The sequence below is a fragment of the Strix uralensis genome, chromosome 4 (assembly GCF_047716275.1).
Source record: "Strix uralensis isolate ZFMK-TIS-50842 chromosome 4, bStrUra1, whole genome shotgun sequence".
Lineage (NCBI taxonomy): Eukaryota > Metazoa > Chordata > Aves > Strigiformes > Strigidae > Strix > Strix uralensis.
In genome coordinates this window covers 50,293,861-50,307,473 of record NC_133975.1, presented here as the reverse complement: position 1 = coordinate 50,307,473, position 13,613 = coordinate 50,293,861, and the positions used below count along the sequence as shown (strand labels likewise).

General features: G+C 42.3%; 1 protein-coding gene across 1 annotated transcript in view; it reads left to right on the top strand.

Annotated features, from left to right (window-relative positions):
* FHIP1A (FHF complex subunit HOOK interacting protein 1A) overlaps positions 1 to 4,413 on the top strand; it is a 96,725-nt gene extending 92,312 nt beyond the window's left edge. Inside the window, exon 14 of the mRNA XM_074866680.1 lies at positions 3,188 to 4,413. Coding sequence (XP_074722781.1) covers positions 3,188 to 3,441 — 254 coding nt within the window. The 3' untranslated portion in view covers positions 3,442 to 4,413. The remainder of the gene's footprint in view (positions 1 to 3,187) is intronic.
* Positions 4,414 to 13,613: the final 9,200 nt, after the last annotated feature.

Genomic DNA, 13,613 nt, shown 5'->3' with positions numbered 1-13,613 from the left:
AGATTTGGTGAGAGCCATGACTGCAGTGATTAAGAGCTGACTCAACAGCAGGGTTCCAGAGAGGCTGCATTTATGGCTGTGTGCTTACTCATCGTTGGGAGTCATCAATAATCACCCAGTCCGCCTATACCTCTGTGAAGATGTTGATGCTTTTCTTGGATTTCCAGAGGTCTGGAAAGTGGGACTTTTAATGTGCCATTTTAATTGTATTTTCATTTTTCAAGGCTCTGAATAATAATTTACCTAGTTTCTAGTCAACATAGTATGTGTTTCTAAGGTTTGCAGTACATCTAGTCTGTAAAATTATGATCTTGCTAAGGCTGCTTCTTGAAGAATTAGTCTGTGGAAGGTGCCTGCTGTAAAGGAGCTGTGTATTGCAAACGTCAGTAGCATTTGGGGCTCTATATTCTGGTGCCATAGATTAGAAAGTCTTACAATTAGATGGTATTGTAGCTAGCATGTGGGAAATGAGATTAGGAGGCAACATTTAGAGTCTTTTTTTCAGGTGCTGGCAATAAGAACATTTATATAAAGCATTCCCAATGGCATTTATTTATACTTCCTATCTTACGTCAGTTTTCTTCTGTGGGCTTCAGAATTTGCCAGGTTGACTCATGCTGGTCATTATTTAGGAATTTGAAACAAGGCTGCTTAGTCACCCTCTTGGTACATTTTCTTCTGTGTTGTGGCAACTCCTGCAAAGAAGGCAACTCTTGACAAATAGATAGAGAGTAAATAAATGTCTGGATAACTGCAGACTTGGTTCCCAACAAGACTGGTAATGCAAGTAATCGAACTGTAATTCTTGGGGCAAGTTGGCTCAGTAGTCCATCAACCCACAGTAGTTCATTATATTGATTAAGAAGGGCAAGGTAGGAACTGCTACACTAACAGTAAATGACAAAAAAAATAAAATTAGGAACTCCTGTAGGATTTCTTTGCATTAGCTTGAATGCCACCTTTGAGTGTCATGCACATTTGCTGTTCTCTGAGGGCTTTTTCCCTAAAGGGAAATGGCGAATAACTCAAGTTTTCTCTACTGGTCTGAGCGTAACTGGCCTCCTATGGAATTCACATCTGAAAAACAGAAGCCAGGCTTAGTGGGGAACACAAATGTAAGACCAAAATATTCCAGAGCATTTCCTTTCTCTTGACAGTGATGGTTTCTGAAGATGTTCGAGCAGAAATGGGTGATTTGCTATGTTCTGCTTGCAGTGTAGTATGTGGTTTCCTTACACAGTAGCTTGGGTTCTGGTTAGATATGTAGAGCTGTCATCGTGTAGATTTCATATGAATTGCTGCCCTTCCTTCAGTGCATTGGTGGCAATATCTCCAGAGTACTCATGTTCTCAGTTTCTCAATTGTATGAATCAGTATGCATCCTGACCCTAGAAAGAAGTGGACAATCCTGGTCAAAGAAAAAGAAAAAAATCGCAGGTCCCTAGACCGGCTTTCTGTGCTTTTCTCTTTTCTTTTTTTTTTTTTTTTTTTTTTTCCTTAAGGAAGCAGTTAAATCTAAATCAAAATGATTTTTAGGGAAATATATCAATTTCAATGCTTTTTGAAGGGAAGAGTTTTAAAAAAAAAAAAAAGAAAAGCTTTGACAGTATACTAGCATTCTGGTTATATTGGTTAAACTATTTTAAAAACTATGAAACATTTTGACATTAGAAAATCTAAACAAAAAATATCTTCAAGGAAGCTTAAAACTTTATCTTTCCATTGTAATTCATAATTTAAGTTGTTTTTTCTCCCAGAGTCAGAACTTTCCACAGAACTGAAATTCCTGTACTGTCTCTAGTAGATAGAAATTTGTAGAATAACAATATGAATGATTGATAAGTCTGGAGTTGGAAAGGTTTTTGAAACTCAAGAAAAGTACAACTCTAAGATGATTAAGGTGAAAATTTCTTTTGAGTATTTGGAAGTGTACAGTAATTCCACAGTGCCTTAGGAGAACTACAGGAAAGGAACAAAAGCGCAGAGCAGTTGAGCCAAGGGACTGCCCTGCTGCATTGGGTGAGGCATTCGCCTACGGGTCCCCATGTTAGTTACGTGGAGAGGTTTCAGAAAAAGGGTGGTGTAACCTGAGACTGACTGAGGAGCTTTAACATAAACTGCATGCACTTGAAGGGAAACCTCTTCTTAATGCAGCAATGTAGCGTTTGGCTTATCTGCAGTATGTGAGTTAACGTGACAGTCCTTTATTTTTTTGTAATGATACACAGCTCATGAGAACATCCACTTCTAAGTTAGACAGGATTTCACCTGTCTCCACTTCTGGCATCAATGACATCTTGTGGCAGTGAGTTCTGCAGGTTAATTTTCCTTTGTAAAGTATTTGTTTCCATCAGTGTTAAATTTTGTCACCTTTTTAGTTTCACTAAATTAATTATCATCTAATTAAAGTGCACTTCTGCTTCAGGTTGAAACAAGGAGCAATTGATTGAAATTTAAGTGCTGCTGTCACTGTAATTCCATGCGTTCTGATGCCCGAGCCCTGATCCTCTGAACTCTGTCAGCAGAGATCATATAGCTGGGCACACAGTGGTTTTCACTTGCTCTTTTTTTAATGTTTAGTTGCTTTACAGGGCGTTAAAGGTAAGTGTAGTTAGTAGGGCCTACAGCTGCAGAAAAAACCAAATTTTCAAATGTTTTTTCCCTGAGTTTCTAGCTTGCTTCAGACTCCCATGGGGATGTGCTAGCTCGGCCTCAAACCCATTTACACGATGATTCATGGGGAGAGGACGGAGAAAGAGAGAGAAGTAAAGTCCAAACGATATGTGATCTGGGGGAGGGCTAGAGCACAGTATCATTTAAATTGAGACATCCATGCTGGGTCTAGATGGGTAGATATTATCTGCTATTTTATAAGGTAAATCCATATTACTGTTTCCCTTGACTCCTCTTCTGCCCACGTATTTCTCTCATCAGAGCTGGAACTGAATAATATATAACCTGGGGAAAGATAGCTAATAAAAAATGCAAGAGAATCAGGCCAGAACTTTAAAGTGTTGGATTAGTGGAGTATCTCCCTGTACGGTCTGGGTACTGCAGACTACAGCTCTGAACACAATCCTTGTAAACTGGGTTTGGACACTGTACAAATACTGTGTGTGCTTAATATACTGAGTCTTTTTCTTTTCTTTTTTTCCTTTCCTCTCCTCTACTTTCTTCTTGGCTTTAGGTAATGTCCAGCACAGCAGCAACACAGGGAAAGGAAGGAACCTCTCTGAAGCTTACCCAGCTGTACTCCAGCCTTTCCTGGGACAAAAAGGAAAGAAAGGCCTGGCTCATCCTGGTCTTCCTGTGCACGTGAGGAATGCCGTACTCGCAGCTGCCCTTTTCCCGGAGTTCCTGAAGGAGCTGGCAGCTCTTGCCCAGGAACATTCCATTTTATGTTACAAAATACTGGGGGATTTTGAGGATTATTATCAGTAGGTTTTTTTAATGTGTTTTAAGAAAGCTTTTGGTGTTTAAACAGATTTTTAATGCAAAGCTGCTTACAAAAGAAGGTTGTACTTCAATATCTCCTGAAAATACTTGATTTGGAGGGGGAAGGAGGAGGCAAAACGTTATTTCACATTACCTTATATTAGGCCTTATAATCTCCCTCTGTGCTGCATAACTTATTTGAGAGATTTCTGATACTGCTCTTACTGCAGCTTCCTACTTCACCTCCTCCTCTTTACACAGCCACCTTTCTTTAGTGTCGCTGATTTCCTGTTGAATTTCTGCAATAGACACTTGTAGGTTGGCTAAGAGAGACGAACTTTTTAACTTTTTCTGTTCCAGAAATACTCTTCTGGATAACTTGTTAGAAGAAAGTTTGTTTGGAAAAATGTTGCCCCATGGGGACAGTTCAGGGTATAAAAATACACACAAAATCTGCACAAAACCCCTTTATGTGAAGGGTTGTGCTTCTTCATGTCTTTGTCCTCTTCCACCCTTCCCTTCCTTTTCCTTGAAACGGGGTTCTCACCAACCCACATCTGAACCCTCTTTTTAACTAGCGGCTCAGGTTTTTTGAATTCAAGTGATCTTATGTGTATTAAACCCATGACTAGCTGAAAGCAGGTGCTGGACCCTACACATACCATATTGCCTTATGTTGCAGGCAGATCTGCAGCTATCAGCTGTTGGTCTTTGAAGTCAAATGAACTGTGTAAGTGGATGTGGATTGCAGACTGCCTGGAATTTTCCTTGCAGTTTCTCAGCATTCTTTGACAACTACTGCATTGCTACCTAAACTCTCAAGCATGCCTTATTTAGTAAGATTTGCACAAAGTACAAAAGAAAATGTTTCTATGCAAGCTGTAGTTAGTATGCAGTTTGTTTTTATGCTTATTTTAATAAGCTAAAGAAAGGTATTCAATATCTTTCAGTAGTATTAAAAGGACAGCAGGCTGTTTTTGTCTTACTGTGTGTTTGTTTTTAATGAAAAAGGTTGGCTTGCTCTTGAAAACTTTTATTGTTAATATTTTTGGTTAAGGGAAAGTTAAATACTGTTTGTTTACTTTTAATTTAGGTGTTGACTTTTCCTAAAATTGCACTTTTGGAATGGTGAGGGGAGGACCAGGCTATTCACCAGCTGTAGAAAAGGAAGGAGTAACAGGGAAAGCTGTCTGCTGGTGACTAACTGCTTGAGAAAATTCTCTTCTGTGAGTAATGGGCTTCATTAGAAGAACCCAAACATGATGAATTGGTGCATCACCACTGCATTTCATCTTATCTTAGTAGCATAATTGTGCTTCCAGTGTGCTGTAGTTGGCTACATAAAGAGGGGCTTAGTTCAAGAAAGCCTTAAATCCCTTTGTCCAAGAAAGAAACTAACAGTGACTCCAGGAAATCTGAAGAAACGGAAATCAGAAAGAACACTTGCATACGTTAGTTCTCCTCCTCATTGCAGTTCCGTAATGTGGGATGCTCCAGTTAATCGCATCCTGATTTTGAAACACACTTTCTCAGAGATTGCAAGGGAAAAGAACACTTGAACAACAAAAACCAAATACACTCCAAAAGAGTCTAATTAATTACGTGTCAAATTCCTGTGGAATTTGCAGTGCAATTTAAGCTCCTAAGTCATTTAGATGCTTCTGAAAAGTTGTACCTTTAATCTACAAGCTGTGAGATGCATTCATCGTGTCAGAGTGCTGTAGGCTATTCCAAGGCGAAAAAAAAAAACATCCCAAGGTATACCTCCTAACAAAATCACCTCAAGAACTTCTCTGGGTCTGTCTTCACTTGTTTGCTGTAGTCTTCACTTCCACGATGGCTGGGGGTCATGTTGCTTCTGAGCTGACTTTTGTTTGCTTTCACTTCTAACTTGTTTATTCTTTTAGGCACCATTGCATCACCATCCTGTAAATCACCTACTGACCTCCACATGGCCCTTCTTCACCTCACACACTTCCTTGGAAGCTGAAGCCAAGGTTGCGGTTTTTTTTCTTAAATCTTACTTATCGAGGTTTGAGAGCTCTTTCTTTTTCTTTTTTCCACTGCATTGTTGTTGTAAATGGGCGATGAACAAATTAAGATTTTGTTTTGTTGTTTTGTTTTTTTAAAACTTGTCCTAGGACATAGTGGGTTCTTTCCTCACTCCCCCACTCCCGCTCACACTGTTACCAGTAGTGCTGTCTTTCATGCTGTACTCGTAGGCCTGGCATGAAGGGGTTCAATAGTGGTGTGTGTGTAAAGTGTTTTAGCATTGTGGGTGCAGGGTCAGTGCTTGCTCTGCTCCTCACCTCTTCTGGTAGGAACTTTGTGAGCAAAAGAAAAAGTACCAAATGAGTGTGATCAGCTAACTTTTAGTGGTACAGAAACAAGTGCTAAATTGCAGAAGTGATCCAATCCTTTTTCTGAAGGACTTTTTAAAAAGGAACGAAAAATAATTATAATTTTTTAAAAATAAAGAATTCTGTACACCAGTGCGCAAGGCAGTAAGGTTACTATGTGAGCATTCCCATCCCATATTTTTATTCTAAAATAAGGATCTTTATTTGCTGGATAGAAGGGATTTCTTTTGAGATTGTTAATTTTCAATTTGTTTTCAACAAATGCACAAAGTCATGGCACTTTCATCTCAGCAGGTCTATTAAGCTACACAGGGATTTTAAAATGTAGACTGCTCAAAAAGCATCTGTAAATTTGAGGAAGGGGAGGGATTTATCTCATAAGCTGTAGTAGAGCTTATGCTCTACATCCAGTAGGATAAATTCAGCCTTTGAAATCTGGAGTCGTGTGGAAGGCTTCTTGCTGAAAGGTCAGAACTGTGTGTGTGCGCGCAGTGTCCCCTTGTAAATGGGAAATCTGTCTGCCAGCTCCCCAAAAGGAAGAGGTGGACGAGTGCAGTGACCCCAGCTCAGGACTGTAAAAATGGCGATCATATATGTAACTTTATATTACTTGGTTCCTGAGCAGGATCAAACTTGCAGCTATGTCTTAGTTGTGATAATAGCACAATGTCCAGCACCCAACAAAAAAAAAATAATTGGCAGGACTTGCATCTCCCTGTCTTCAAAATGCAGAACCTGTGATTTAGCTTGAAAATCTTGATCTTTTGAGATTAATCACCTCTGTGTGTGTAAGTTCTTCAGCCAAATGCTTGTTTAATTAAGCTTCTTCCCTCCAGTTAGATAATGTGTTATCCCATCTCTCACCAATGATACATCTTTTTCCAAAACCCCCCAGATGGCTGTGGTCCCCACACTTTGTGTGTGTGTGTGTGTGTGTATGACTAGAGCTTGTCCCCTCTTTGGTGCATTGTCTCAACATCAGTCACAAATGAAATGTCCTGGGGTTTGCAGATCTATTCCAAAACCTGCAGGTGGTGGCTCAGTGATACCAAAGTTAATTTCCAGTCTCCTGCTAGATGTTTCAAACTGTGAATGCCACATTTCCAATGACGTAGCCTTTGAGTGTGTTTTTAAGCTGTTCTGCTGTAGCAAGGAATCTTTCCGGCAATTTCAACCTGCTATTTTTTTTGTTTTGTTTGCAACATACCTATAGAGTGAACACTTTGTCTTAAACAGTTGTAGTCATTCTTTTTTACCGTTTTTGAATGCCCTGTGGGTTAGTCTCAGCGTGCGCACACACATGGCTTGTATTAATTGGGCTCACGCACTTGGTAACTTTCATTCAAAACAGCATCACTCTTTGCACATGCTGGTCTTTGAACATGTATGGTCGGTTGCAATTCATGTGCTGTGTTGTTGGCCCCACTTCCTGCCTTTTTATTATTGTATTCTAGGCATTTTTCTTAAATTTGATCTTTTCCGTGTGTGGCCTAAAGGAAAATACAGGATTTCAAATGAGATCAAGTTGTTGGTGTTGCAGTTTTAGATGTGAAGGATGCACTGCCACCTTTATCCTGGTAACTTCTGACCTTGGTTTGGAAGAACAGAAATGAGAGCTGCTGTTCTCAGCTGTATTCCGTGGAGGTGAGAAAATTCCCAGTAGCAGGCACAGGCTGTCCCTCCCACCGGCACACCCAGATCCATCCTTCAGAGCATCCAGTTCGTAAAGTGCTGATTTCCTCTTTCATTGGGGTTTGTCACTTTGTAAAAAGTCTGAATTCAGCAATGTCGTGCTGCTGTACCTGCTTAGTGCATTTGCCTTTCAGATGCGATTTAATAATTTCCTAGAACGGGAGAAAAATTTCCTCGGTAAATTTCCTAGAATGGGAGAAAACACGGGGTATGATTGGGATGAACCTCGGACATGGGCAGGGGCCGTGCTTTGGGATGGGAACAGGACTGGAGAGACAGCCTGAACAGCGTTTCTGCCACCAGCACCATTCTAATTGCTCTTTGGCCTGGGCATAATGCCTAAGTGGTCTGTTCACTCCTTCAGAGAAAAACATTTGCAAACAAACTTACTGCATCCCGCAGAGTCCAAGGGCTTGAGTTCAAGAGGTTAAGTTCTATTTACCAAGAGAAGTACACTGTCTAGCACAGCGCGTACACATTCACTACCCTTTTGTGCACTCTGCTCATGCCTCACAGAAGGATTCGTGCTTCAGGGATGTTTTTTTAGCTCCTCTAAGAAGCTCTAAGATCTTAGAGTTGGGAAGAAAAGGATGAGAGTGGTGTGATTTGGTGCAGTTAAATTATGTCATTGTGTCATTTGAATTTGTAGCGACAGCTTCTGTTTGAGGGCAGCTTGATTTAATAAGCAATTTACTGTGCTGTATTTACTGAAATTGCTATGTCATGCCTGCAGTTTTTACGACGGCTCCTATTACATTTTTAACATTTAAACTGCATCTGCGGTTATGAGTAGAATACTGGGATTTCCCTCTTTCTTTTCTTTTAGTGTGGATAGCTCTGGCACAGTACAGTAATGTTGTTGCTGTATCCAGATCCGATTTAGATAATTACAGTATGTTCTTCCTTGCACCTTTTGAGTATTATCAGCAGAAACGGAGGGTACGTGAGACTCAGGCTCCTTAAGTTAATGAGCAAACCAAAGGTAAAACACCACAGATTAGCAGGGAGCACCTGCCTCTGTGAAACGCAGAAAGAATTTACATTTGTGTTGCTCTGATTTACCGGGGACCAGAAAGAAAAAGCTCAGAGCAAACCTGAAAAATTGACAGCGTCTTATGGTAACTACCCAAGTGGATAACACTGATATGTTTCGGGCCAGAACTGTGTGAAGGGAGGTAAAACTGCTCCTTGTTAAGGTGGTGTCAGACTTGCATTAAATAGGTATTCAGATATGACAGCAGTGCCAGCTGTCCGACCGCAGGCAGCCACAGAATGCAATGCTATTTCAGTGACTTCGTTGGCAGTGAAAGCTCAGCTCTGACTAAATGTACTTTATTTTTTCTAGGGGCCCCCAGCTTTTCTAAATACGTTGTGGCCCAGCATCAATGTACTTCATTTGTTATATGCCCAGTTGGAAGCCTTTTATTTATGAATAGGAGCATTACTTGGATTTGCAAATATGTAGGTACTTAAAGTGGCATTTTGTTGCTGACTGTGCAAATCTTCTTTTTGTTCATTGATTATAATGGTTCTTGTGTGGCAGCTGGATTAAATTAAGACTGAAGTCTCTGGGCTAAAAGCCCTGACGGAACTTTTGTGCAAAGGCTGCATTTCTCAACCAAATAACTTTCTTTGGTGCTTCAGCAGACTGCCCAGGTACAACTACCTATTGTGGACTAAATACCTGCAAACTCACATTTCTGACGAAGCCAATTCCACAGCAGCTGTATTTTATTGCAGTCTACTTGAAAAATAACCAGCTTGGATTTAAACCAAAAAATAACATGGATGAGTCAAATCCAAGACAGCTAGTCTGTGTCTAGCTTAGTGCTGCTGTGTCAGTTTGGCCAGAGCTCAGACAAAATGCCATCTTGTCCTCAAAAGGAGAGGGAGTGGCTGTGGGTCTCGGTATCCCTTGCTGCAGCTTGGGCCAAGGACTTGTGTCTCTCGAGGTCTCTACCGAGTGCAGCTTGGTGTTGGAAACTCTGACCAGTGTCTATTGTAAAACTCCAGAGTTGTAACATCACTTTTTGAGCTTCAGTGTGAAAAACCTCTCAGCCTCTTAGACCAGTCTGAAAATGTGGCCTCTCAAGCTTTAGGAATGAGAAGGTAAAATATAACTTACTGATGGTTATGCCTGCTTAGTGGGTGTAAATGCTTTAGATAATTAAAGCTGCGGCTGATGTGACCATATGTCAGGAGAACTTTTGCTTCATGCTTACACAAAATGCCTGTGCGTGGAGGGAGCATTCCCTTCAGTGAAACTGTTGGCCTTGAGTGCTCTTGTTAGGATTAGCTCATGGTAGTACCACCTCTGCAGCTCTGAATACTGAACCCAGCTCTAGGCTTTTCTCCAAAGGTTGTGATGACAAGGCAGTGGATGTGGCATGAAATAATTGGCTGCCTGTGTATGTGTTGGGGTGACATGGGGTCTGGCACAGCTGTCACCAGTCTTTTTTGGGGGAAGAGCCAGCAGGTGAGATGGAGTCATTTGCAGGGTCACGAGTTGGACCTGACACACAGATAAAGGGGAGGAACAGCAAAGGTCAGGGTCCCTCCCCGTCTGTAGGTACAGCCGGTCAGCAAATGCTGCAGACAGTTGTGAAATGCCTGTACACCCTGTGGGAGATCTTAAGGGTCTGGGGCTAGGATAGTCCTAGAGGGAAGACTCAGTCAGTACTTGTTAGGACCATGCCCAGCTGCGTTGCTCACTAAACTCTACCTTCTTTTGCATCTTCGTTGCCTCATGGCAGCACCTGAGCATTTCTGTAGGTTTGCTTTATTGCAGATAAAATTCAGGCTGTATGGCTGGATGTGGGGTGTGTGTTGGAGCACAGGCAGAAGCATTCCTGGTGGTTTTGTGTTCCCGCAACAGTCATCCCTAATTACAGATCTGGCTTGGCCCAGGGGCTCTTCTAGGTGGAGTTTAAATTTGCCATTGCCATGGGCAGAAAAAGGTGCAGCAAATTACAGGTCATGACAACTTAGGATCTAGTATTTTGTTGCCTTCCTCACACTTTAGCAATAGAATTCTCTCTCTGTGTATTACCTGAAAGACTGCAGCTTCTGAGGGGACAGGGATGGCTTGTTCTCAACAGCCAACCCAGTGCAGGTAAGCTTCTAAGCATTTGGGTCAATAAATCTTGACCTCCTGTCTGCTGTAACTTGGTTTTATATGGCCATTACTTGAAGCAGAATCCAATGAACTTTGGAGTATTTGTAAAGAGCATTGCAAGGAAGATGCAGGCAACAAGGGCAAAAAGCCCAGCAGCATGCTATTCCATCTTCTCCCTCACACAGTTTGAGAAGAGAGTTGAGTGAAAACCCAATTTGTTTTTCTTTATGTGAAAAAAACACTCTACATTTTGAGCATACACACGAGGCCATAAATCACTGCAAAGGTGCTGCTGAGGTCAGCGGTTGTGAAAGTGTGTAGGTAGAGGGGTGCTCAGAACAGAAATGAGAACATTACAGTACACTGACACCACGCCACAGAAGTGGAGTGGAAAGGGGCTGCAGTGGAATTGCAGCGTGAATAGCTGTAAATTTTTTAGTTAAGGTTCCTATCATATGCTTCTATTTTTAACACAGTTAAAATTAAACTCTGCAGCCAAGGCTGAGCGCTAGAAATTCTTTCTTCGTTACTTCAGCATTGCCAGCATCTTTTTAGACAACTTTCTTCTGTTCTGCAGCCTCAGATATGGGATACTTCAGCTCTACAGGATAGTGAGTATCATCTCTCCACCCTCAGAAGTGACCTCCTAAAGGACTTCAGCAATGAGTAGATGAGGTTGTTGTGACAGGGTCTGGTGTCAGCTTTTAATTTGTGAGCATTTTCCTTGGCCCTCTCTTTGTGGATGGTTACTGCTGAAAATCTGCATGAAACTGTCCTTAATTCACCCCGCCTAATGCTGTTGCACAGATGGCATCTGCAATCAGTAGATCAGGGAGCCCTGTTGTAGCTAAATATGACTTGCAAGTTGGGGTCAAAGCCTCAGTCTTAATTCTTCAGTTCCTAGCTTCGATACAACCACACTTAAAACAGCCTCCTGGTCCGCAGAATGTTCTGACATGGAAAAATATATAGGCTCTGCCTTTTATCTTGCAGACCCACCTGTGCTCTTTTTTTTTTTTTAATTTGTCTTTACGATAGCAGATATTAAACTTCTTGAGGCTGCAGCTTCTGTCGTACAGTTGCATCCGTCTTCCTTGCTCCATCGACTACCAAGCAAAAATAAACCAAAGCTGTTTTGCACAGTACAGAAGTCACTTGCAGAGTATTTAGACTTTGCCTTTAGCTCCATATAGGACACAGAGGAAGGCGGTGGTTCTGTTTTGGCTGCTGTATCAGGCCCTTGGCAGGCCAAAAAGGATCTGGTCATTTGATTGTATTGGTTTGATCAAAATGGTGGAAGGTGACCGATGAGCCCCTTACTGCAGGCTGCCGTAGCGGGAGCAGCATTCGCTGCCCTGCCGAGCCATCTCAGCGCTGCCAGCCAGGTCCTAGCACAGGTCCTGGCACTGCCAGCTGCCACTGCTTTGAAGTTGGTAGCTGATATCTCCACAAATGTTAAAAAGATTCATCATCTTGATCTCATTTTGACTCAAACCACTTTTTTCTATCAGAAAGAAATTTACATTTTGTGTGCGTCTGCAAAAGATTTCTTTAAAAATTTTAGAAGTGACTGTTTCATAATACACTGCAAAATTATAGACTATAGCTGCCTTTCCCTTCCCTGGAAGGGGAAGAATATTACAATTACTCCTTTTTAATCTTTCTTGTTATCCATTCTGCCTGGTAGGTGGAGGTGAAAATAGATTGAGATTTACAGTAAATCACAGAATGGTTTGGGTTGGAAGGCACCTTAAAGATCATCTAGTTCCAACCCCCCTGCCATGGGCAGGGACACCTTCCACTAGATCAGGTTGCTCAAAGCCCCGTCCAACCTGGCCTTGAACACTTCCAGGGAGGGAGCAGCCACAGCTTCTCTGGGCAACCTGTGCCAGTGTCTCACCACCCTCACAGTGAAGAATTTCTTCCTTATATCTAATCTAAATCTACCCTCTTTTAGTTTAAAACTGTTACCCCCTCATCCTATCCCTACACACCCTGATAGAATCCCTCCCCATTTTTCCTGTAGGTGCCCTTTAAGTACTGGAAGGCCGCTATAAGGTCTCCTGGAGCCTTCTCTTCTCCATGCTGAACAACCCCAACTCTCTCAGCCTGTCCTCACAGGGGAGGTACTCCAGCCCCCTGATCATCTTCGTGGCCTCCTCTGGGATCCATGTCCTTCTTATGCTGGGGGCCCCAGAGCTGGACACAGTATTCCAGTGGGGTCTCAGAAGAGCAGACAGGGAGAATCCCCTCCCTCTTCCTGCTGGCAACACTTCTCTTGATGCAGCCCAGGATACTGTTGGCTTTCTGGGCTGTGAGCGCGCATTGCTGGCTCATAGTCAATTTTCCATCCACTGATACCCCCAAGTCCTTCTCTGCAGGGCTGCTCTCAATCCACTCATCACCCAGCCTGTATTTGTGCTTGGGATTGCCCTGACCCATGTGCAGGACCTTGCACTCTGCTTGGTTGACCTTCATGATGTTCACATGGCCCCACCTCTCAAGCCTGTCCAGGTCGCTCTGGATGGCCCATCCCTTCCCTCCAGCATGTCAACCGCACCACACAGCTTGGTGTTGTTGGCAACTTGCTGAGGGTGCACTCGATCCCACTGTCCGTGTCCCCAACAAAGATGTTAAACAGTGCTGGTCCCAACACTGATCCCTGAGGAGCACCACTCGTCACTGCTCTCCACTCGGACATCGAGCCACTGACTGCAACTCTTTGAGTGTGAGCATCCAGCCAATTCCTTATCCACTGAGTGGTCCACCCATCACATCCGTATCTCTCCAATTTAAATACAAGGATGTTGTGCAGGACAGTGTCAGATGCTTTGCACAAGTCCAGGTAGATGATGTCAGTTGCTCTTCCGGTAGCCATTTACAGCTCTAATGCTGTACTTGTATAGATTCTACTCATATAGAACTTGACTTATGATTTTTAACAGATTTTTGTACCATATTAGCAAAGTGTAATTACATGGGAAAAGCGTGGCTAAGAAGAAGTAGCCATT